The sequence below is a fragment of the Leptonotus elevatus genome, chromosome 13 (genome assembly GCF_054856555.1).
Source record: "Leptonotus elevatus isolate MCC_2025b chromosome 13, RoL_Lele_1.0, whole genome shotgun sequence".
Taxonomy (NCBI): domain Eukaryota; kingdom Metazoa; phylum Chordata; class Actinopteri; order Syngnathiformes; family Syngnathidae; genus Leptonotus; species Leptonotus elevatus.
In genome coordinates this window covers 17,515,252-17,539,872 of record NC_141251.1, presented here as the reverse complement: position 1 = coordinate 17,539,872, position 24,621 = coordinate 17,515,252, and the positions used below count along the sequence as shown (strand labels likewise).

General features: G+C 40.4%; 2 protein-coding genes across 4 annotated transcripts; both read right to left on the bottom strand.

Annotated features, from left to right (window-relative positions):
* Positions 1-201: 201 nt before the first annotated feature.
* On the bottom strand, positions 202-10,891 carry trim8a (tripartite motif containing 8a). Of its 2 annotated transcripts, none has more exons than XM_086093379.1 (7): positions 10,572-10,891; positions 9,203-9,835; positions 4,916-5,011; positions 4,506-4,739; positions 3,679-3,710; positions 3,404-3,519; positions 202-2,764 (listed from the first exon to the last, which is right to left on the bottom strand). In XM_086093379.1, the coding sequence occupies exons 2-7, from the start codon at positions 9,773-9,775 to the stop codon at positions 2,175-2,177; spliced, it is 1,641 nt and encodes a 546-aa protein (XP_085949505.1). In that variant the 5' UTR covers positions 9,776-9,835; positions 10,572-10,891; the 3' UTR covers positions 202-2,174. The 2 variants fall into 2 exon arrangements, with proteins under 2 accessions (XP_085949505.1, XP_085949506.1); XM_086093380.1 differs by having other exon boundaries at positions 9,203-9,783.
* Positions 10,892-12,862: 1,971 nt separating this feature from the next.
* On the bottom strand, positions 12,863-23,387 carry sufu (suppressor of fused homolog (Drosophila)). Of its 2 annotated transcripts, none has more exons than XM_086093836.1 (12): positions 23,030-23,387; positions 22,598-22,732; positions 22,134-22,270; positions 20,026-20,168; positions 18,570-18,655; positions 18,193-18,265; positions 17,390-17,543; positions 17,221-17,317; positions 16,811-16,945; positions 14,617-14,755; positions 14,161-14,229; positions 12,863-14,086 (listed from the first exon to the last, which is right to left on the bottom strand). In XM_086093836.1, the coding sequence occupies exons 1-12, from the start codon at positions 23,176-23,178 to the stop codon at positions 13,997-13,999; spliced, it is 1,407 nt and encodes a 468-aa protein (XP_085949962.1). In that variant the 5' UTR covers positions 23,179-23,387; the 3' UTR covers positions 12,863-13,996. The 2 variants fall into 2 exon arrangements, with proteins under 2 accessions (XP_085949962.1, XP_085949961.1); XM_086093835.1 differs by having other exon boundaries at positions 17,390-17,546; positions 23,030-23,386.
* Between the last annotated feature and the right edge of the window lie 1,234 nt (positions 23,388-24,621).

Below are 24,621 nucleotides of genomic sequence, written 5' to 3'. Positions count from 1 at the left end.
CACTATTTCTGTTAACGAAGTGTGGTCTCTCTGAGGTACTGTAGTATGCGTGCTTAGGTTGTTGCATTCTATTACTTCACCACTAGATGGCACTAATATATACACACTGTCCCGTAAGTGAAATATTTTTTCCATAGCACGTAGGTTTTTTTGTGTACATTTGCTTTTATAAATTGCTAACTTACGGCGAAAGTGTTTAAAAAAAGAAGAAGCTTTATTGATCGGGTTATGACAAAAAAAAGATTAGTTTGTTGACAATATGCAGTAAAACTACACATAAGTGTATGAATACTGCACCCTAAACACAGAGCTTTAATACATTGGCTTCATATCACATGATTTTCCTCCTCTCAGAAATGAAAGCTCAAGGGTATGGAGGACCAAAACTGCGGTCCACAACTACAAATGATGAATTTTGGCACATTACACAGCTTTCAATAGACCATAATACTAAACCCCATCTTCCCCTAGAATATCTACTGTAGGGTTTATTAATAACATAGACTGGAGGAGCTGTAGTGTACAGAATGGGCTGATAGACAGACACACGTGCACTCTAGTGTCAGGTTGATGTCGCACTGTAACAAAATCAGCTCAGCCCACTCCTCCCTCATATAGATTGAATGTCGCACTCCAATCAGAAAACCTCATCCCTGCTCTTGTTGAATTGGAATGGAGAGAGGACACAAAAAGCCACAATGGAAAAATATTTGATAGACTATAAGTGACGGACGTCATGCTCTTATTTTTTTTGTCCTCCCCTCTCATCACTGTGTGCAGGGCTGAAGATGAAAGGATGAGTGACATAAGTAGATGAGCGTACTATCTACGTCTATGCAGACATCATGAGCATGCTTTGCCACTCTTCTGCGAGTAAATGATACTGCAGCAGAAAGAAAGATACGTTTTGTGTCACATACAAACATATTGACAAAATACAATCTTGAAAGCAAGCATACCCACCAGCTCTCCTTTAAAACTGTGGTGTCATCTGTTGCAAATTTATTTCTGAACTCCGTTACTTGTCACTTCAAGGACATGGTCAGTCATCATCAAAAAATAATCAGCCCTCCACTTATTAAATCTGGAGATGATCACATGTGCTAAAACACACAAGCTAAGGAAGGAAATCCCCTCCCACTGAATGTTTATTCCGCATTTCCACTGATTTTGGTTTCTTTAAACCTTTACAAATGTACTAAAAATCTCACAAGTATCTGCGGTCCAGTCTTAGTTTCAAACCACATGGACTTTGGAGTGCATAAGAGCTTTCTTGCATGCTTTCAGCAGCTAACACATCAAAATAAGAGCATACTGTATACTGGGGGTGTGAATTGCCTCGTACCTGGCGGTTCGATTCGTATCACGATTCATAGGTCACGATTCGATTCGATTAATCCCGATACAAATCAAAAAAATGATTATTGCGATTTTTTTAAACTCAAATTTAGAAAATACTAATCAGTAAACTTGTACATGTACACTGTAAGATTTGTATGAAAATGTAGGCTTATAACTGAGCCACTGCATTTACCAAACAGGTTGCAGTCTGTTTCATGTTTGAACAGCACTGAAATAAAATATTAAGGCTTAATGTTCCATTAATATAACATTCTTCCATGCTTAATGTGTGAATTGTAACCCTAAGTAAGACGTTTTGTTGAATATTCCCATAAAAAATTGATGTTAAAAAATCTATTCGGTCGCATATCGAATCGAATCGATTCAAGAATTGTGCGCTGTAACATCGCGATATATTGCCGAATCGGTTTTTTCTAACATCCCTACTGTATACGTCTTTTTAGGCACTGATGTCTGGTCAGTTTTTTTTGGGGGGGGGGGGGCATACACTTGACTGCATTGATTTGGGATTATACTGATGGGAAAATGAAGCATCATGAAATACTTGCGATTATTTAATTTTTTTTACTCCTCTAGATGGTGCACTTGGTTTAAATATAAAGGCTAGTGCAATGGAAAGTGATTACATGTCTACTGCATCTTTAAACCAAGAGTGCCATCTAGAGGCGTAAGAAAATATATATCACAAGTGCGACATGAAGCTTACGTGAGGCTTCATTTTTCCATTACTGCTTACTAAACTGTATTATCCACATTATGATGTCAATGTGAGTTGACTGTCAAAGAAAAGAAAGCTGTAGACGTTGCTACTGCTACTTGGTCCCGTAATGCTTGCTCGCAGACTGACTGTACAGGCCAAAATAGTCAGAGCGCCTGGAAGCCTGCGAGGCTTCCATCAGTCCCCTCATGGGTAAATGCTGCAAGGGCTGGCTGGCAGGTAGAGAGCCAAACTCCTGAGATCTGATTGGCCCGAATGAGTCGTGCGACGGGTAAAGGTGTCGAGCGGCTGCAGGCCTGGAGCACATCAGGACTTTCCTCCCTTCGTACACAGCCTGTTGGGATGTGCCCCCGCCGCCGAGGTGCGCTGGTAAAATGGCCGCCGAGTGTTGGCCCACCACGTGATGGTCCGAAGTGTCCAGGAAGCGGCTGTGGCCTTGACCAGACTGAGCATTCTGACCCAGCGCGTCAGAGGAGAATACGTTTGAGTCACGCTGGTCGGGTTCAGCGAGTAGAGGCATTTTGTTGGTGTAGAGCAAAGGCGGAGGATGCTGGGAAGTGGAGTTTTCTGTGGCACTCTCCAGGAAAGCCAGTCCGTATTTCCTCTTATTGAGTCCTGAGCGAGCGCCAACAGAGCTCAAATGTGTCTGGACTACCTCAAGGATGGATGACTCATTGACAGGTTCTGACAATGACAGGACACAATCCTAAGAATTACTTGCCAATTATGATAAAAAAAAAATAATAATTAAGGGGTGGGAATCTTTGACTATCACACGATTCAGAATGATTTTTTAATCAAAATGATTTGATTGACAATGATTTCTGCTTCAATTTATATAGATGTACAAAGAATCCAGTCTGACTCGCTAATGCTAACTAGCGCGCTACTCGCAGCACTTTTATCACTCAACAGAACGGCTAGTCATACAAAACGCTTCAGGAATGTATACAGAGAAGCATCTTAACATTACTCACCGGCATATCCTCTTCCTACGCTTAAAAAAAAAACTTTTATTGGAATAACTTGATTATGACTTTTTCCTTCTATTGCTCCAACTTAACAGTGTATCAAAACGTGTGGAACCACACTGCCCCTAAGTGGCTAAATTGTGTACAACATGAACAGCGCTCCCAATAAAAGGCACACACAAACAAGGGCAAGGAAGTAAAAAATGTTTTACTTTCTTGCCCTTGTTTTTATTTAAATTATTTTGTAATAAAATAATTTAAATAAAATCGGTTTGGGGACATTTAAAATCGATTCTGAATCGTACTAAATGAGAATAATTTTTTGGGGCACACCCCTAATAATGCACCCTACCTTCCAGGATTTTGCGCAGATTCTTCTCCTGTGATGTGAGGCCTGCGAAGAAATGACGTGCGCTGATTTGTCCCACTGAGAGTGGAGGGACAGAATTGCTCAGCTGCGAATTGGACCTGAAAGGATCAAATTTCAATTGAAACACCCAATTTATTTTTCAATCAATTTAAACAAATGCACTATGATGTTTTATCATGTTGTATTATTTTTCTGATGCTAAAACAAAATACTAACAATTCTATCTGGTGTCGGAGAAAAACAAATGGAAAACTTACCTGTCAATTAGTAGTTGGTAAGGTTTTGTGTTCTAGAAAAGAATAGGCACAAGTCAGTTTGGATAGAAAATCTACTTCTGTATTGTCAAGACAAATGTTTGACTCAGTCACCTTAGCAAAAGTATTGATTTCATGGCTGACATGTTCATGTTTAAAGAAATTACAATCTGGGATACTATTGTATTATATTATAAGAAAAGCAAAAAATGGTTTAGCTAGCAGGCAACTGTACTCGTTTACTCATGGACTATCGTTGAAGAATAATCTGTAACAGTGACTTTTAAAACATTATAACGTGTAATGTAGATTTAATGATGTATGTGTGAACTAAATGGTAGTTCGTGTTTACAGTAAATGGTCATCGCTAGCGCGCTGATACTAGCTGCAATTGCTAACCGTTTAGCATAGGCTAATTTTGTTTGTGTTTAATAATGCTCAAGCACAGAAGATAATAATTAGTAGTTAGAGCCACTCAATTCAAATCACGTACAACCTTAGTTGATTAACAACAAAATATATAATAATAATCTTACATAAAAACAAATTAAAAAAACGTTTCATGGGCAGAATGTGGGGGGTATTGTTAGATTATGCAATGATGCTATTTAAAAATAGTGACAGCCCTACAATCAATACAATAAATACTATTGTTTGTTGAATCATGTTGGCATTTTAAGTAAAGACATGAATGAAATCAGATCAGAAAGACTAAGCCAGAGTGGCATTCCTTCTACTTCTTCAAAGCATGTTCATTCTTGATCTTGACTAGAACAGAAACTAAATTAGGATCTGTTATTGCTTGGGGGGAAAAAAAAAATAAGGAGAACCTTCATAACGTTGATGTTGTCGGCTCTTTGAAAGAAGGCTTGTACTGAGCTCAGGAGTTTTTCTGCTTGCTGTCGCCTCTCGTTGAGCTGCAAAACCTGCTGGGAGTTTTTCCTCCTGTATGAGCTGAACGCTCTCTCGAGCATCTGCATACTTTCACACTGTTTGGCCTCCAGCAAGCTGTGCATCCTCTGGTACTGGTCTCTGACTTGCTCCTTCAGGTCCGAAACGGCGTCCTGTGGAGAATGGGCGGGACGCCATGTTGCAAATGGCGGCAAGATGATCAAATGAGGCAGATCAATGTTGCAACACGATTGTAGTTTGTTTGTTGAATTGTTAACATTTGTTCGAGCGTGAATGTGAAGACGTTGACTATTGTCTCCAGATTAGCATGATGTGCAGCGTAGTGTACCTTCATCAGCATTTTGTCGGACTCCAGCTTGGCAACGTGCTCGTCGATGTTCTGAACACGACCCTCCAGTCTGTCTTGTTGCCTCATTAGCGCGGCCTGTAGCGATGGCCAAAAGGAGAGACGGACAAATGTGTATAATACAAGGAACCACAAACTAAACCCCATCAACAAATTCTGCTTTCCATCTGTTATGATCTGGATTGTGATTTTGCTGTGTGGTGTGTAAAATGCTTCGTCAGCTATGTTTTGATATCTTCCTATACCAGGAAAAACTCAAGTGAGATTGATAACATCTCAACTCTTCTCTGAGCTCATCCGTACGGCACTAATATCTGTTGATCTATGCAGAGGATAAAGAGCACATGACTGAGTATTGTTATATTGTACGTCTTCTTCACTATTTGCCAAATTGTTGCTTATTGTCAGGTGTGATGAGTTCAGTACACTCCCACCATACAACGTTAGCTAGGCAAAGCAACAACAACAAAAAAGGTGGAACAATATGGTTCATATCTCAAAAAAATCAAGTTGAGTCACGAGTATTTTAGAGCAAAGATTACATTTTTTAATCAGATTAATCACATCTTGGAATTTTGATTAATCATGATTAGTTGCTTAGTAAAAAAAGTATTTTTTTATCACCATTTTTGTCCAGCCAAATTTGAAGAGCACCGTTTGTGTGTTAATTATTTTGACAATTAATGTTATGAGGACGGCTTCAACATTTTTGGATCCACTGCACACGCTCATCCTTTTTCTAATCAGTTAATTAGTTGCATAATTTAAAATGACCTCAATGTTTTGACATGAACAAATATTCTAAATGTGATGCGCAAACATTTAAACGTAGCCATCCCCGCTGTCACGCTTAAAGGATCATCTATGGTCAAAATTAATAGTGCGATTAATCTGCGTTAATACATGATTAATGCAATAATTTTTTGTAATTAATTAATCAGTTAATGCTTTAACTTTGACAGCACTACTAAATAGCCAATTGTGCTGGACTAGAATTGCTTAAAGACTCTAGATTTGTAGAGCACTTTAAAACAACCACCAGTTTTTTTTTAAATGGAACCCAAGGGGCAGCAGATTTAATAAAAAAACAGCAGAGGCCCCACAATTGATCCCTGTGGAACACCGTAGGTTGCATTATACATGCGAATTCATATGACATAAAATGCAATATTTTGGCACTCTTTTAAATTTTTGAAAATGTACGCAACCTGAAGAGTAGAATCTTATGAGTCACATGAGTTCCCGCCTCCAAAATCCCGAGCGGACAGAAGAAGCAACTGCTGCCAGGCACAACAGCAAACAATCTGCTATGAGATCCACCTGACCCCAGCTGTCCACTGTTGGGAACCGTCCCACTTCCTGTGAGCTTCCCACAGGGCTTGAACAGCTAAATTGAATCCTTCTTGGTTTAGTGCTGTAGATGGAAATCAATGTACAGTCTCGGGCTGATTGATGACAGAGAGCATGGTGGACACGCTTTAATGAGTGCGTGGAAAAGCCACTTGTGCGCCAAACCTAAGAGAGGGCAACGAACAAAGCCTGCTGGATGATCTAATGTGCATGTGGGGGAGGAGACGCTGACTAGCCCCGCTCTGCTTCCTCCTCTCGCTCGCCACATGCATCGCTCCGGTCATCGTCGTTTGCCTCTGCGGCAGCGACACACTGTCGCGTCTGTGTGCCGAGCGGCGGGTTCTGAGAGGGGAAGTGCTGAATGGAAGTGAGAAACACAAAAAAGGAGAGAACGTTTGGATCCCAAAAAATGGGAGAGAATGAGGACATTCCTGCGGTCTCCAGCGAACGTTGTATCACGGCAACCGGCCTCTTCAGCTGCCGACAACAAGCCACTAGACTCGACTACAACAACACCGCGACTCATCTCAGTGATGACGAGTGCATTCACAAGTCTGTCGGTATTTGAAACAAATTGCTGTTTGACAAGTTTTGCAGGGAGCTTCCACGGTCATCAGCATGCGTTAAGGTAAATTAAAAAAGAAATAGCTCCCTAAAGGTTTGTACTGTAAAAGTTTTCCAAAATTTCAACATAAATGAAATGCTAAACTTTCACTTTTTATTTTTAATTTCATCCTTTAAAAAAAAAAGTGTAATAAGTTCCAAGTGTCAGAACCGCCTTTTATCAAGTGAAAATTTAAATAAATACATAAAAGTAAAGTTACTTGTATCTTACTAAGCAACAGGTGCATGCAAATGTAGCTAATTTGGGGTTTTCATCTGGGTCCGTAAAAGCTTTCAATTTTGTCTGAACACGTTCAAAATGTCTTTACGACAAGTAAAAACTCTCTGTGAAAATCTTAAAATCCTGATGAAAACCCAAAATTCGCTAAGGCGCCGATAATCGGTCTATCCCTACTTCCTATATTGATGATGGCATTACGTGGAACTGATTGCCACCTAACCTTGTTAAAGAGAAGACCATTTGACATTCTAGGACATTTTGTATTAGGGAACTGAGTTAGTTGTCGAGTTGGCATCATAAAATGGGAACCGCTATCCTCTGTCTTTTGCCATTTCCTTTTGTCTGGTTAAGTGCCTGAAACAGAGCACAAGGGCCACTCTCTGGTTGGTGATCCTCTCCAAAGCAGTGTGAAAGCTTACCTTTATCAAGATTAAATCCAACAATGGTCACTTTCCCCACTGTCCCATTAAAGTATCCGCACAGCCACCAGGTGAAACGCAAAGCCTCAGGGTCAATGAACAGAGAGCCTCTTTCACAATCGACAGACAGCTGATGTCAACCAACAAACTGATTCATTGCAGACAAGATACTGGGGGTGGGGGGGGGAGATCAGTTTCCTGCTGAGAAAAGCAAGGTAAGGTTGCGTGGGAGGACTCCTCCTCCATCAGTCCCTGGGATGACATTAGTCTTTTATTACTCGGCCTTTCTTGTATCAGGCCACTCTCTAAGTCTCCCTTCGGAGCCACTGAGCCAAAGATAACCAACGATATGAACACAGTCACGTTGGTATTTCCATCTTTGTTTATCCCAAAAGCAACAAGACAGCTGCCAAAGGAATCTTAAAGGTTTTCTACCAAAATAGACCACAGCTCCCTCTCGGACAACAACCATTTTAGATCTTCCCAAAAGTTCCACTTAGGTTATTTTTTTCATTGCATGGCAGGCCAAATCAAATGCTCTGGTGGGCCGTATATAGCCCAGGGGCCGTAGGTTTTACACCATGGAGGACTTATTCACACGAATCGAGCCGATATCCGCGCTCAATGGGAGCAGCAAATCCTGGACGGATCCGTTTACCGTTTAGCACATACAGCTGTGAGAGAATAGATGGCGGGTGTGTGTGCGCATGCATGTGTGGTGAGCAGCTGTGGAAAGGGCTGAACAGACATATTTTGTCACAATAAGAGCTCCCCGCCCCAATTTGCACCAAAAAACATCTAATTTGGTTCTCTGTGAACTTTATGTGAGCCTGCGACCTACTCATCGGGAAAGGGAAAACGTAGGTCACCCTATACATAGGTCGGACACTAAAACCAGACGGATTCTCAAGACAAATCCCCTTTTCTTGCCCTTGCCCTTGCATTGCAAAGAGTCCCAAAAATCTGATTTTAAACGGTCTTATTTTTCAATAGGGTGACAGGGCAGAACAAATAAGATGTGTAGCTCTCTGGAAAAAACACATTGCGGAGCAATCACATCACAGTCTACTGGATGTTCGAGATGCCATCTATACCTAATGTAAGATCTTTGAAGGGAAAGTCAACCTTAATCATTTCTTGACAATAATATGTTATATGTGGTGTTAAGCAGCAAAATCCAGCAGTTTTTGTCAATATCAGAAGGCGGCCATTTTGAGAGTTGCTGTTGAGTGAACAACCAATCACAGCTGAGCTTCACAAAACAGGTGAGGTGTGATTGGTCGTTGGCTGAGCACTGAGATGTCCTTTTCAGTCGACAGCAAGTGACAAAATGGCCGCCCCTGGATTTTGCTGCATTACTTATATCCCACAAATGTAATATCAATCAGAATGTTATGTTTAAAATAGTGAGGTCACATGTAATATATTATTGTCAAGAAATGTTTACGGTTGACTTCCAAACTAAGAAGCTTGCCTATGCATCTTCGCCTTATATGATTCATCATAATTTGTTTCCGTCCTAATAAACATTGCACCTGTGGTAAAGAAATCCCAAGTTAATCTAAACTTGACGCTCACTTCCGATGGACCCGCCACAGCCTCAGCTAACGCAAAAGGCGTGTGGATGACCAGGTTAGCCGCGTTTGAGTCGTTTACCTGCATGCGCATGCGTTGCGTGTCCACGTCGCAGACCGTGTGTCTTTGGGCGCTGCAATGGGAAATGCAGCAAAAGGGACACATAGCCAGCTGCTCTTCCTCGCAGTGGAGCAGCCTGTACTCGTCGTGGCTGGGACACGTCCAGGCGCTCAGCTCCTCGGCGTCCACCAGCAGGTGGCCGGGCGCCACGCACGGCTGCTGCAGGTGCGTATGCACGTGTATTTGGCAGCAGGGCTCTTTGCAGCGCAGGCACACCTTCCTGACGGGCAGCGGCGGGCCTCGTCTGCACAGGACGCAGTGCAGTGCCGTCGGGGACTTCTCAGAGTCCAACACGTTGAACCTCTTGACGATGTTGGTCAGCTTGAAGTTCTTCTCCAGTAACGGCTTCTGGTCGTACTCGTGGTTGCACTCGGGGCAGCGAACCCCCGCGCCGCTGTCTTTGGCCCACGCCTCCGAGATGCAACCTTTGCAGAAGTTGTGTTTACATGGCAGTTGGATTGGCTCCTCGAACACATTCAGGCAGATGGGACACAGAAGCTCCTCCTCGAAACAGTTCCTCCAGCTGGCATCCATGGCTGCAACTGCTCCAAACACCGAAGGCAAGTAGGCAATTAAGTTCTTTGGAATATTCCGCTGTTGTAAAAAGACAAAAACGAATATAGAACTCTGAAAATGCCTTTACCTTCAGATACAGCTTCTAGGTAAAATACAAGTGGTTCTTAACCCAGGTTCCTATGCACAACAACCCCCCCAACCCCCATTCCGACATACGCTGTTATGTGAAGCGGTTATACGTATAAGAGGAGATATTTAAAGTCTCATTTCACCAGTGGATCAGCAACATCATGAGTACAGTCTCCTACAAGCAAATTTGAAGTTTTGTGATGAGGATAATGGATGGAAGGATGGTAAAAAAAATAAAAATAAAATAAAGGTAGTCCTTAACAGAACAAAGTAGAATGGAGTAAAGTTCAAGTAATACAAATTTAAAGGATGGATGGCAATAACATATCAATGTAAAACAAAAGTGAAGAGTCACCATCAAGTGATGGAAATTTAGGAGGTGGTTGGCTTGTTTCAAAGCTAGACTAATCATAATATTTAAAATAGTTGTTTTGATGTTAATTATGGAACGACATACAGTTAATGGCGTTTGTTGTTGTTATTGTTGTCAAGAGTCGATAGGCAATCCAAGAAGTTGCTTATCGAAGGAGCGGGTGCAAAGTGTCAATTTGCTCTCGAGCAGAAAATGTCACGCTGAGCTACGTTGACGTTTCTATTTGTTGTTGCAACACCACAGCTTAGCTTCCTGTCAGCGAACACTAGTATTCGAATTATCCGGCGAGAAGAACAACAAAAAGCGACGTACCAACTATCGGCTTTCCATGTCCTCCAGTCCGCACACTTCGTCGCACCTTCACGGCTTCTACGTCGTCCAAGCCCCGCAATGAGAGTCAAGCTCCCCCGCTGCCAAGATCGCAGCTCGTCCACCAAACCGCACGAGCAGCAGCCTTTACCTTTTTGTAATCTCTTTTGAAACAAAACCCTCTACGCCGTTTAACTGTTGCGTCGGATCGTCAACTAACAATCAAAGAACACGAAAAGCCAGATGGGGGAAAAAAACGGTTGTCGTAATCGGAGCTCCGTGCGTCCGTACACGCAGACCGGCCCCCTCTTGCTAATGTCACCCGGCAGAGTTGATACACACACGGGGAGGGGAGGAGCTCCGGAGGGGGGCGGCGCATAGGCCAGCAGGCTGGGAGTTAGCTCAGTAGCAATTACTTTTATGAGCTGGGGCCCATAAAATATTGACAATAAATTTATAAGCACAGAATAATACAGCGTGTAAATGTTATTTCAAAGAAAACAGATGCTGACCATTTTTTACAAGGCTAATATTCGCAGATTACAGTAATAATTGTCACATACACACAACATGATGGCTTTTTTTTTTTTAGTCTTGAGTAATAATTCGAATTGCAGTACTTTTCTCCTATAGTTCAACCCTTCTCAAATGGGGAGACATGCTGCGATGCCAGGAGGGGCACGTGTAACCCCAGGGAACACTTTTTTGTTTTGTTTGCCATATTACAATGAAGTGTAATTGCACATCCACTACAGTAGGTAGCAGTGTCGCTCATTTTCAGAGTGCACAAGGAGTTGAAGTGTACTAACATTATTGACAAATATATAGTTGTGGAGAAGGTTTGGAGGGGCAAAAAATATTTTCTTCGTTCTTATAAGAAAAAATTATTTAGAAGTACTGCTATAAATGGAACTATGTGAGGGAAATAATGATATACAAACATCAATATACGATAATTATCACTATATTGTGGGGAGGTTGGCGATATACTGTATATGTATTCATTTATTTATATAGCTTGTGATATTGTATTAAAAAAACACGATTTACATATTGGGGCGGGCGACAACAGTGACAAATAGGCTTGGCCATGTTATGTCATAACGTCACGTCATTGTCATGTGGCCCTATTGGCTTTGCGGTGCAAAGTATCATGGTCTATGTAGTTCACAATGCTGTATTCGGCTGAAGCAGGTGAAAAGTCATGCTTTTTGACAGAGATGTTGAAAAACATTTGCTGGTATGATTTAGGGGAGTGAGTACCGCCGCAGTGGCCAAAACATTCCTAATTAAAATTAAACTGCACTAATAAACTGACCACCAGAGGGTACTAGAACTGCACATATGGAATACAACCTCACTCTTTTAACAGATGTGCTGCTTTTATTGACATGACAATATTGTGCAATTTTAATATTGCAATATTGCCATTATAGTTACATCCCTAATTGCTGGTGCTGGTTTGAAGATTGTGCCAAGTTTTCCATTTCCATATGATGGCAGGCATTTATTAACATTCTAACAAATATCCATGCTTACTGGGAGGGTGAATTGTTTTTTCCCTCATTGGACACCTCAAAAGCTGGTTTTGTATTTTTTTTCTGTCATTGCTGCTCTTTAATTGGTGTGATTGTGCAAACATATCTATCTCCTTTTAGTTTTAATCATAATTAGTAGAATTAATTGATCATTTGGGTTGATACATTAAAAATAGCATTCATCCATGTTTGTATAACACCTGTCCTCATTTGGCTGACGGCAACATTTATCCATGACATTTACATTAACATTTACACACCTATGGATAATTTAAACAGCTTTTAATTAAACAAACATATTTTGTAAAAATCCACATAAGTACAGGGAGAACATGCAAGGGTGAGATTAAAATTCTGAACCTTAGAACGGCGAGGCAGATGTGAAAACCAGTGATGCCACACTAAACTTACAACAGTCTCAATTAAAGAGCGTGCAATTTTTGCCCAATTGGAAAATGTTCACCCGAAATATTGGCAACCAAGCATATATTAATCAAACAAAAATAGTGCTTTAATTCAGCATCCATTGCAGCCTGGTCATCCTGGAAGGGGGATTACCATATTTGCGGTACATTCTTAAGATTTCTTACTTTTCCCAGGTTTTTTTCCCCAAGTTTTTCCTTGCCCTCTTGTGGTTCAATCAGGGGATGTCATTAATATTTGTCAACAGTGGGCATATGAAGCCTTTTAAGACTCTTTTGTGATTAAGAGCTATACAAATAAACTTGACTGAATTAGGCAAAAATATATCAGATGCTCATTTATCAGTGTTCCAGCTTTATTTGTGTAATAATACTCTCTAATGCACTTGGGATTATAATCGGCAAATTCAGCCAAATACAATGGCAAATAACAAAACCAAGTTATCTACATTTATCACTTGATTAACAAAAGGACAAAAAACACTATGTCATGACACACAGTATGGTGTAACAGTACACACGTTCTGAAAAGACAATGTAGCAAAATTTGTCTTTTCAGTTTTTGGTGTTTTTGAGATTAAAATCCAGGAAATTTAGGATGCAGTAACAGTCAATGCTGACTGAGTCAACATATCTTTTTGTGTGTGTTCAATTTGAGGCACTGAGGTGTTTTGCTCCGGCTCAATGTCAAACCCACCCTACAAACAACACAAAAACCAAAACCTTTTTATCCACACTGATCGCTGGAGATAACACTGAAAAGATCGCCATCTTTAAACACTAAAACAGACAAGTTAATATGTGACACAAGTGAATGGAAACACTACAAACAGAAATGACTACATACAAGAGGGTGAAAAACATATACGGGTTTGATCTGGCTAAAAACAAATCTAACCTGAGAGGAAATGTTATACTTTGTACAAAGTACATTTAGAATGGTCCTTGGAGGAGTTTTTGAAATGGCTCCTGATAGGAAAAAGGGCCCCCATTCCCGCTATACATAATCTTGGCATAGGGGCATATATCTGCAGCATTATAGTCAGCTATACAAGACACAAGAGTTGAAATGTTGCCTTACTTCATTGCAACAAAGTACTTGCACTGAATGACCGACATCACCTTTGGCATCATAACAGGAAAAATGTCCAGCATTTGTTAAATGTACACATAAAGGCAATATCAACGAAAACGTTCAAATGGATCAGTAGCTGACTTTTGTTTTTGTCATTGCTGCGGCCACTGGAATAAATAGTTATTGCTCGTGACGTGACACCTGTATGGCGTAATTGCATTAGCAACGCTTGCAATTTGGACCTATGATTTTGAGAGGTCCAGATCAACCGATAGTCTTTTGGTGTTCCATTTTCTTTCGTGAGGACACCTCAACGTCACTGTGTCCTCCGAACGTGTGAACGTGCAGGTTTTGACATTGTTTTTTTGTCTGTAGTGATTAAACATCTCTTCCTCATTGCAGAAGGTTATCAAACACAGAGTCTGGTAGGATGGAGATCTTCAGCTTCTTCTCTGGCCAACTGTACTCTTTTGGTAGTTTTGTCTATGAGAAGAGGAAAATAACAGTCAAAACAAAACTGAGTTGAAAAATGTGCAATTTGAAAAAGATGTACTCACATCCTCACGAGTGTTAAGATCGTGCAAATCCCCAAGCATCTGATCCACAAACTCTTCAGTCAACAATATCTACAGAGGGAGCACAGGAGGCCATTCATTAAAATAAGCAAATTACAATACGTACTACATTGGACTACTGTGCGAAACAGGGAGGAACAAAATAGTTGCATAGTTAAAGCATGGGATTACTAATTGAGGTCCCTTTTGTCCTGTCTGGAGGAAATCAAGGCCTGGATGGCACTCCATTTCTTGAACTTCAATAAATAGAAAACATAAATTATTCTGCTAATCATCCAAATGCTGAACATCAGCGCAGATAATCCCTAATAATTCAATAGAATGAAAAATAATTCAACAGTTTTGGTCATACAGGAGCTATTGGGAGGTGCTGCTGTTTTGGTTAGCAGTGGAGTTGATGTCAACTACTTGCGCACATACACACGTTTGTGTGCGTACCTGAAGCCAAGGGCCGTGGGCTGCGTATGGATGCTCTTCAGTAGCAAAAGCTCCCTCCACCCCCGTAGACACAAACGTAATGGCCGTGTCGCCATTGATACTTTTGAAAGTAAAATGTCTGCCGTGCAGCAAGCGGCCCCTGTAAGACATTCATTCAAAGTCTCTTATGCAACTCAGAAAGTAATGTGAACGTTTTCAAACTAAGTGCAGACGAGACTGGTCTACCACCAGCTCACATTTTTAACCACTTGTGCAGTTTTTTCATGATTAAAGGGCAAGTCAACCTGAATCATTTCTTGACAAGAATATGTTATATGTGACCTCACTAGTCTAAACATGACATTCTGATTAATATTACATTTGTGGAATATGAGTTATGCAGCAAAATCCAGCCCATTTTATCCATCTCAGGGGGCGGCCATTTTGCCACTTGCTGTCAACTGAAGATGACATCACAGTTGCTCAGGGCTCAACCAATCACAGCCCACTTGTTTTCTGAAGCTGAGCTGTGATTGGTTGTTACCTGAGACCTGAGCAACTGTGATGTCATTTTCACTTAACAGCAAGTGGCAAGATGGCCGCCTCCTGATATAGATAAAAACTGCTAAATTTTGCTGCTTAACTCATATTCCACCAATGCAATATTAACCAGAATACACTAGTGGTAGGGCTGCTCGATTATGGAAAAAATAATAATCACAATTATTTTGGTAATAATTGAAATCACGATTATTCAAAACGATTTTTTTTTGTTCAAAACAAGAAAATGTTTAAACATTTGAAAATATTAAGACAAATAAAATTATTTGAAACACTATAATTATGTACGTTATTTTTGGATTATTATTTATGTTAGCATGTTGGCTTGTGGGGTGCAAGCTAGTTTTGACGGGAGTGTGGTGAAGGAACTCATGTGGGCGTGCCTCAAAACAACTCAAAACTCATATTATTAGGGCCGCAGCCATCGAATATTTTGGTATTCGGATATCCTACTGAAAATTGTAGCGAATAATCGGGTATTTGGATAGAAATAAAAATATACCTGTATATACTTTCTTGGTTAAAGAACAATTATAAATACAGAAGACAAAAAACAAAAAACACATTTGCATGTAATAATGAACAACCAACTGGTTTTCATTTTTAGAAAATCAACTTTTTTTCTGCGCTTGTCAGCAAACTATTTTCCTTTGAAACACTGAGATTTTAGACAAATCTCTCCCCATAGATTTTGGTCAATGCAACTAATGTGACGTCAGAGCCACAATAGCGATTTTGTCGGCTAAATAAATAGCACATTTAAGTAAGCCTGGTTTGTTAATAAGTGATCAGTAGGAACGGAAAATCAGTCAGTCTGTCGGCATCAAAGTGTGCACAGTCCATCAATCCATTTCCTGAACCGCTAATCTTCACGAGGGTCGCGGGCACGCTGGAGCCTACCCCAGCTGTCTACGGGCTGTAGTATTTACACCTTTGAAAGGTAATCAGACGGCTGGAGCACTTTACCGCTGCTAGCTAGCGCGGCTAGCTTGCTGCTGGTAGCTCGCTGGTAGCTAGCAGTCGGCACTAAACACTGGCAACAGACGCCGTACAAATACAATGTCAGCATAATTATGTTTTAGCGCTCTTAACTGGAGCTTGAACATGACTTTGTGTTACTGACGCAACAGTTTGGGGCATTTATATTGCCGTTGTTCACAAACTCTGGATAGACGAGCATGTCGTTAACCCATATAACGCGACGACACACTTCCGGAAACAACTTCAAAATAAAAGCGCTACAATGCGTTGATCTACATATACTACTTGGTAAGTTAAGGTTTAATTTGAAATTGGGTTTCTCTCAGAGTTAGCCCCGTGTACTGTCATGCATACTGCCATACAACTATCTCAGCGGGTATCCGAGACAGAAAAGACGAGGACTCGTTTCAGCCCTAGTATTAATAATCTTTTTTGTACGATTATACCAATTTTGTAATTGTGGGGGGTAATAATCGAAATCGTAATTGAATTTGGATTAATTGCACAGCCTTAACTAGTGGTGTTGCATAGATCATATTGTCAAGACGTTTTTTTTTTTGGGTTGACTTCCCCTTTCAGTTTTTTTCCATGATGTTCTTCTTCGCCATAAAATAGTACTTGTGTAAATAGACAGTGCTAGAAAGCTCATTTGAATATGCATTATGTGTAGTACCGCAAGCAGAGGGGAAGCAGCGTGCCGGACTCTTGGTTAAATTTCAGATGGACACTTTCCAGCTGTCGTGTTCGGACTAACTCGTGCGGGACGATGGCTGTTGAGCTCTCGCTTTCCAAGCTGTCCTTTCGACTTCTGAGAAGACGGACAAAAAGGGAAATATCAGCAAAGGGAAGTGTGATGTGCTTCAATAAACAGTGAGGAAGCTGCTGTGCGATAAAAACAACTGGTGTACAGGAAATGCTTCTGTGCTACTGGGAATCACCATACACCGGTTTGACGAAATTTCCACCTGCGTGTGTGTGTGTGTGTGTGTGTGTGTGTGTGTGTGTGTGTGTGTGTGTGTGTGTGTGTGTGTGTGTGTGTGTGTGTGTGTGTGTGTGTGTGTGTGTGTGTGTGTGCGTACTCACTGAGGTCTGTCATGTCTCTGGCTGCTGATGGGCGGTAGTGCCGCTTTGGTGTTGAACTCCAGACCTTTCCTTAAGGTCTCCCTGATCTGTTCCGTGTCTATCAATACACAAATGGTCAGCATGGAATGGTCCCATTGTGGACTGCCAACGCACTCCCAAATAGAAGCACCTTTATTGGAGAGCCTGCGAGGCTGCGAGCCGATGCAAATGGACCGACTGTCCTCGTCGTCGTCCGGTGGTCGACTCAGGTCGTCCCACACGCACTTGGCGCTGACCCCGCTCAAGTTGGAGCCTTCCGTCTCGATGCCGTGGTCCACTCTGTCCTGCTTGGATGGGCAACACAGACGCAATCGTCAACACTAGGCCTGCAGTGTGTATATGGCACCAAAAGGGGGCGCTTCAGACTGTTAAAAAGTCAGAAAGTGGAAGGTGAGCCTTTGTTCTTTTCTTTTTGTTTGAAAAAAAATAATCTGAGGCCATTTTAATTTTTATGAAGACAAACTAAACTGATCATGAGATGAGCGAACAATTCAAAATGGCTTCTGTCCTCGAGGGCCGCAGTCCTGCATATTTTCAATGTTTCCCTGCTCCAACGCAGCTGATTCAAATGATCAGCTCATCAGCAAGCTCCGCAGGAGTCTGCAAACGATCCTGATCATTTGAATCAGGTATCGTGATAAATACTGATATTGATTTATCGCCCAGCCCTAGCTTAAACTGTCAATATAGGCAAGGATGAACATTTTCGGGGGCACGAAGTCCGTGTGGTATCTCGTTATTTGCACCACACCTCAGCTCTCATCCCCTGCAAATAGCCAATAGCGTATTGGCAAAAACATCACAACACACAAAGCAAAAACTTGTACTTGAACTTTCACAGTAATCAATATCTCTTTAATTGTGAAATATTAACCTTATGTAACCCTTACTCAGTCGACTTAGTTGAGTGGACAGAACATAATTCAGCCTTACTTGTAGATGTGGATCAATGTCAAAGATGGTCTCCCCTCGCCTCATGTCTGTGATCAGCCAGGGCCCGCCAGCGCTACATAAACAACAGCTGTCATTAAACGGGAAATCAACCCAAAAATGTTCTTTATGTGCCATGTAGCCCCACTTTAGTCTAAACATGGTATTGAAATTAATATTGCATTTATAGAAACAAATGAAAATATAACTGTCTCTCTATTGCCTTAAATATGCAATATGTTTTTAATCAGTGCAATTGTATCAAATGACTTGACTATTTCCAGTCACACTGACGCACAAAAGTACCAAAAACTATCCCCCCACCCCTCCTTTTCCAGTAGAAACTGGTATGTTGTAAGCTGCCTTTAAGTTTAACTCACGCTCGAAGCCCTCGCATCAGTTCCAAGATGCCTTGGCCGTTCCACTGCTGCGCCGCCTGTAGCTCCTCTGTACAAACGCCCACAATCTGCAGGCCACAGTACATGTGAGATGGAGGAGTGCTGTGCTTGATGATGAAGTCTATCCTTATAATCGCTTATTTTTCCCCCCACAAAAGTACGATTGCCGATTTGAATCAATTTCCCCATTTGGCATATAGAAAGCACTAATGACAATGACATTATACAAAATAAGCAGTCTTCTGGGATTTGCTTTCTCTCTGATAACAAACAAGCTTTGAAATTGTTTCCCCCCAGCATTAACTTAGACAGAAATATTGTAACAGAAAAACATTTTGTTTGTCTTTACAGATAATGTTGAGATTTGCCCTTTTGTAAAAACAGTTATGAAAGCATTATAATTCATTATAAAATCAATTTGGTACTTTTTTTTTGTCGATGTCTAGTGCAATTGACTCTGTGACTAACTTCAATGGGCTCCTTTCATATCATGTGCAAAACAATGTGAAAATGATTCCACTCATGTTGTTTGTTTTTGGGGGAAAATAGTCACTAAATATAGCCACCAAATCGCTAAACTGGAAACACTGGTTGTACTTTTGCAAAGTACAACTTTTCTGTTCACAGCTATGTTGTTAGTATAAGTAGTAGACGTCAGCAAGCGTGCGCTTGGAACTACAGAAGCCATAAAAAAATACAAAATAAATCAAAAGTAATTTTAAAAAAGTATATTGGCCTGACAAACTTACATTAATTGCTGAAATTAAATACTAATTCAGCCTTTATTTATGTCAGGGGTCTGGCTCCCTGTGGATCGCAAAAAAAAAGAGAAGAAATTATTTATTTTTTACATTTTTATTTTTTAGATAAAATATTCTTCAAATGGATTAATGATTAAATAAACAATGATTTTTTTTTTAATAGTCCAAATTTTTAAGTTGCTGGAGAGAGAGCTGAAAAGTAGACCAAATAGTTTTGTTTTGTTTTTAAACTAAAAATGTCCAATAAGGAAGAGGAAAAGCAGAAAACTACCATAAAATGTCCATGAAAAAAAGAAAGAAAATGACAGTAATATGTCCATAAAATTGCCAAAAGTATCAGAAAAAGAACAGAAAGGCAGAAAAGTGTAAAAAAGAAAAGAAAAATAAAGTACAAAAATAAAAAAAAATAAAAAAATCCAAAAATGGAAGAAGAAAGGTAGAAGAAAATGAATCTCCAAAGTATTGGATGCGGCATATTTTCTGTTACGGTGCAGTTCTAATGACCTCTTGGGCCCTCAGTACATTCGACTAACAATAACACACTGTTACGTTCATCACAATGCTCAAATGTTTTGTGGCTCCAGACAAATTTTTCATTATTTATTTGGCCTAACATGGCTCTTTTGACAGGAAAGGTTGCTGACCCCTGGTCTATGGTATGAAACATTTTAACTCACCTGCAAGAAGCTGGCGGTGCCAAAAGGAGTTTGAATGGGATGCATTTGAGGGTCTTCTGTGAGCAACATATGCTGGATGCGAGACTCGCTGTTGTCCAGGGGATTGTGCCATGATATGTGGTCACCGCTACAAAATGTGTTTTCTGTGGAGACACGATAAGGTAAATTACAGATATGCTTTTTTTACTGATACAGATTATTGGTAGTCAGGGAGGCTGATAACCGATATTTGAAGTCGATATACATTTGCAGTTGGTGTCAAAATTGGTGTTGGTGTCAACATTTTTAATAATAAAATAATAAAAACTCCTGCACTTGACTGCTTAAATGCCTTCAAGCACATGTTTATTAAACAGCTTTTGTGATTTGCAAGATGTTAAAGTTTTTTTGTTTGCCATCATCTTTTGCACCAACTATAATGCCAACTCCCAAATAGCCACTAATTCGCGGACTAATGGATCAGCATTCGCCCACAAGCAAATTGATTCCAGCTGGAGGCCTGAGAGATGGGGAGACTGGAGAGCACAGACTTTTTTCAGAATTGATCAAAAATTCTGGTTGTCGCTTCCAATATATGGATTTTGGAAAAGTGCTGGCATGATGTGGGTACATTTGACAGCGGGACATCAAAATTCTACCTCAACAGGCAGACACCCACAAAAATATTCATGGTGATTGGCCACCACGATCTAAAGGACAAAGTCTGCAGTCATGTATGCTTTTGGGCAAACTCTTTTATCCCCATACAACAGAGGGGGAAAAAAGAACATCAAATATCTCTGACCTGGCTACTCAGAGTCAGTACAATAAAAAAAAAAAATCAACGATTTAGAACTTTGTCATACTAGCACATTGACATCCACTAAACATAACAGACCATACTCAAAGAGATGATCTACTAACAAATTATACTAAAATAGAAACAAATGTGACATAACAAACATGACAAGCTAAGTAGCCAACTACACCTAAACTTTAAAACAAACTAAAAGAAAGCCCATTTTCGCATGTTCCTTGAATTTGTGTTGGCATGGCTAAATAAAGACATTTACTCGACCGTATTGACAATATTGACCAAATTACAAAATATTCCATAGGTGCTACGCTAGCATTTGGATCGATTGGAATAATAAAACAAGTCTCCAAACAATTAATCGATTATCAAATATTTTTATGGATGAATTTGATAATCGATTAGTTACCGATTAATCGTTGCACCTCTACATTGAAATCGGTTTTATTCTTTTTAAATGCTACTACCTTTATACTTTTAACTTTCCTGTAGAGTTAATAAACGGAAAAATACATGTAACACAAAGGATATCATTTCCATAATTGTCATTGGGAAACTATTTTTTTCTAATTATGAAATAAAATGTCTACTAGTAACCTGACGCACTGTGTTTGACCTTAAAGGTTCAACTATACAGTGGATCCTTTTGCGTGAGATAGGGACCAGGATGACCCATGAATAAAAACAATACACAAATAACGGACATTATGAATCGTCCAGATTTTTTTTAACCCACACAATTCTTGAATAAGCGGGGATAAGTGTTTTTTTTAAACAATACTAAAAAACATTTACAAAAACAAACATTTGGGGAATCCACAAAAGAGTGAATCGGCGGGTGCCAGACAATGAATATGTAAACCCTGTATTCAAACAGAAATAGGTCACAAAAACCCTGATAAAACAGTCACAGGAAGTTCAGTAGATAAATAACACTTCCTGTTGGCAGTCCCACTTCCAAAAGCTTCAACTACTATGGAAACCTGAAGCAGGCACTTCTAGTCATACACATTTAGATGAAATAGTGACCACAACAAAGAGCAGATTCTTAACATTTGGCAAATGGTAAAATGACAACAGCGTTCAAAGGGGTCAAGTAAAAACAAAACAAAACACAGCACAGGTAATAACTTACCTGACTACAGCTAAGCTGAGCCAGTGAAATCGGCCCAAAATGTTTAACTATTTAGAACTCAACCAAACCATCCTTCCGGCTAAAGAATAATATGGGACATAACAGTAGCTTTTCATCATATATTCATCTTCTGATGAATAATATGAATTAATTAATTAATCAGTGTGCTTAGCTTCTTACCCGATTGGAATACGTAGCGAGCCAATCCTTGCATGAGTTCAGCGGGCCAGGTCGGCGGGGCCGTCTCCCCCATCTCTCGTTTCAGTCTAAAGGTGAGCTCGAAGCCAAAGCCACTGGGTTTGTCTATTCCTGTGAATCTGACACAAACACACATGAGTGAGATACACAAAACAGCAGTGGTGCTTTCAGGTCTCTCTCATATGCATGAGTCTTGTCAGACGCCCAATGCAAATCCAAATGAACACCTTCGGGTGAGATCATGAGAAACATGCTAATTAGGAGGTTATAGGTGTTGAGAACCTGGGTGCGGTGGTATTACATGGAGTATTGTGAGACTGTATTTGACAATAATTATGGGGTTAAATAGTCCAATCAAGCAATCTTTGCATCCCCTACCTTGCAAGCAAAGTTGGCACAAGCTAAAAATAATAAACAACGGTAGGCTACAGTACATTACTACTTACTCGTGAACCCTGTTGTCTCCATACAGGTCGCTGAGTCCAAAGCTGACGTAGTGCCAATGCTCCTGGACGTCCTGAGCTGGACAGCCCGTATTTCGATACATACTAATGTAGTCTAACGGGTCAGGACCACCTAACCTGCAAATTGCAACAACACACTGCTCTGGATTTACATGTTCAATAGAAAGTGAATCAACAACTATGGCCATGCAACGAGCGTGGACAAACAATGAATTGAGCACTTTATGTGTTTGTTGTATAGCTTGTGTGCATGACAAGTTCTACCCTCAGAACAAAGAAAAACATTGAAATAAGATCTTAGCGAACGTGTAGCTATACTGTTAGCTTCGAAGCTAACTTTTTACATTCATAACCGCTCAACACAGTTCAAGCTTAGTGAACATATTACCAACAAACGATAAAGTGTTTGCCTACCAGTATTTTACGATGGCTGTAACTTGAAGCGGATTTGCCTGATCGGGATAAAGTCGCCGACATTCCCCGTAGATAGCCTGCAGTCCTGGGGGAAACAAGGACGATAGCCCGTGCGCTTGGGCACCGCTGTTAGGCCGTACTTCATCCATGCCACGGCCTCGAAACAAGCCTTATTAAACTACAAACCACAACGTGACTTCGGCTATTCTACCCGTCTTCGGATAATACAAGTTCAACAAAACGATAAATGATTCATTGACGTTAGCGTTGCTATGGATTTGATATGAGCTTCTCCCAGATGGGGCCCAGCCTGTTGAGCATCCTCTCCGCAAACGCTAGCGATTGGTTGGTAGAGCGTAGTGACGTCATAGACCGACGTCGTCATTAACAAATGACGGCCGATTGATTGGAACTTATTGTTGTATTTACGTTCAATCAATGTTCATAAATGTTTGTATGTAGCTGTTGTAAGTCAATTGTAAATTACGTTTGCTAACAAAAGTGATTGTAGTTTGCGTTTATAATTTATTAATAACAACAAACATACTCGATGTAAATTTTTTTGGGGGAGGTTGTTGTCCAATGACCCCGACCATGACCCTATTCTGATAGGATGGGCAACAAACCGAGACCCTTGCTTTTCAATCAACATAACCGAGCCATCTTTCACCTGGGAGTAAATGCTGATTTACCCTCTTTCTGATCTCTGAGCAGACAGACAGCAGACATGGCTACTCGGTGCACAGCATCAGATTCATTTTTGCACGGGTGTTTTTGTAACATGGATAAAAAGGAGTATAATGGCTATAGATGGCTTGGTGGGTAACACATCTGACTTTGGACAGTGGACACACAGACTGAGAATGATTCAAATCCTGGTCAGGGCAAAGGGTAACGTTCACCAGATTAGAAGAAGACACATACTACTGCCACATACATGCCTGGTTCCTTAATGTGGATAAGAATGGGTGGGTGTATAAACTGTATACTGCAAAAAAAAAGAAAAAAAAGATTAATAATAATAATAATAATAATGAACGGTAACTTTCCGGTGTTTGGGCGGCAAAAAAAAGGGGAAATAACAGAAAATTACTTTCTCGTAAAAACTAAGTGAAGTGCGCATTACGTTTGCGCATGCGTGGAAAAAAAAAGCGAGCCTACCAAACTAGCCGTCATTTAAATGGGGGAGATTAGTGGTGACAGTCTTTGCGTAACTGTACACCTGAAAACGCGTGTAAGTCAACCCCCCGAAGTCAGTAAACTACATGAAATACATTAATTAAAAAAACAGCAACTTTCTGTAGCAAATCAGAGTTCATTTCTTTGGATCCAATGCATTTTCAATGACCGTTTGTAGTTTAGTATACCCACAATGCACCACACCGCTACCCATAATGCACCGTGCAGTCGGGTTGCGCACTTCGCTTATTAAAGTACCAGTTTTTAACTGTAATTTTAACAGATTGTATGTATTATAACAGTAGGTCCTGCATGACAAAAAAATAATTTGATTAATCTTTCAAAACTTGCCCAACAACTGTTGAAAAACTAGATATTGGGTTTAAAATTGCAACAGTTAGGGTAATTCATTT

Bases quoted from the DNA above. Each gene is read 5' to 3' on its own strand.
- sufu (XM_086093835.1), bottom strand. From the start codon at position 23,178: ATGGATGAAGTACGGCCTAACAGCGGTGCCCAAGCGCACGGGCTATCG. The intron at 20,169-22,133 runs GTAAGAAGCTAA...GTGTCTCCACAG, and splicing joins TCGCTACGTATTCCAATCGG to AAAACACATTTTGTAGCGGT. The intron at 14,230-14,616 runs GTACGCACACAA...CTCCCTCTGTAG, and splicing joins CCCACGGCCCTTGGCTTCAG to ATATTGTTGACTGAAGAGTT.
- trim8a (XM_086093379.1), bottom strand. From the start codon at position 9,775: ATGGATGCCAGCTGGAGGAACTGTTTCGAGGAGGAGCTTCTGTGTCCC. The intron at 3,520-3,678 runs GTAAGTTTTCCA...TGATCCTTTCAG, and splicing joins TACCAACTACTAATTGACAG to GTCCAATTCGCAGCTGAGCA. The intron at 2,765-3,403 runs GTAGGGTGCATT...TGTCATTGTCAG, and splicing joins TCTGCGCAAAATCCTGGAAG to AACCTGTCAATGAGTCATCC.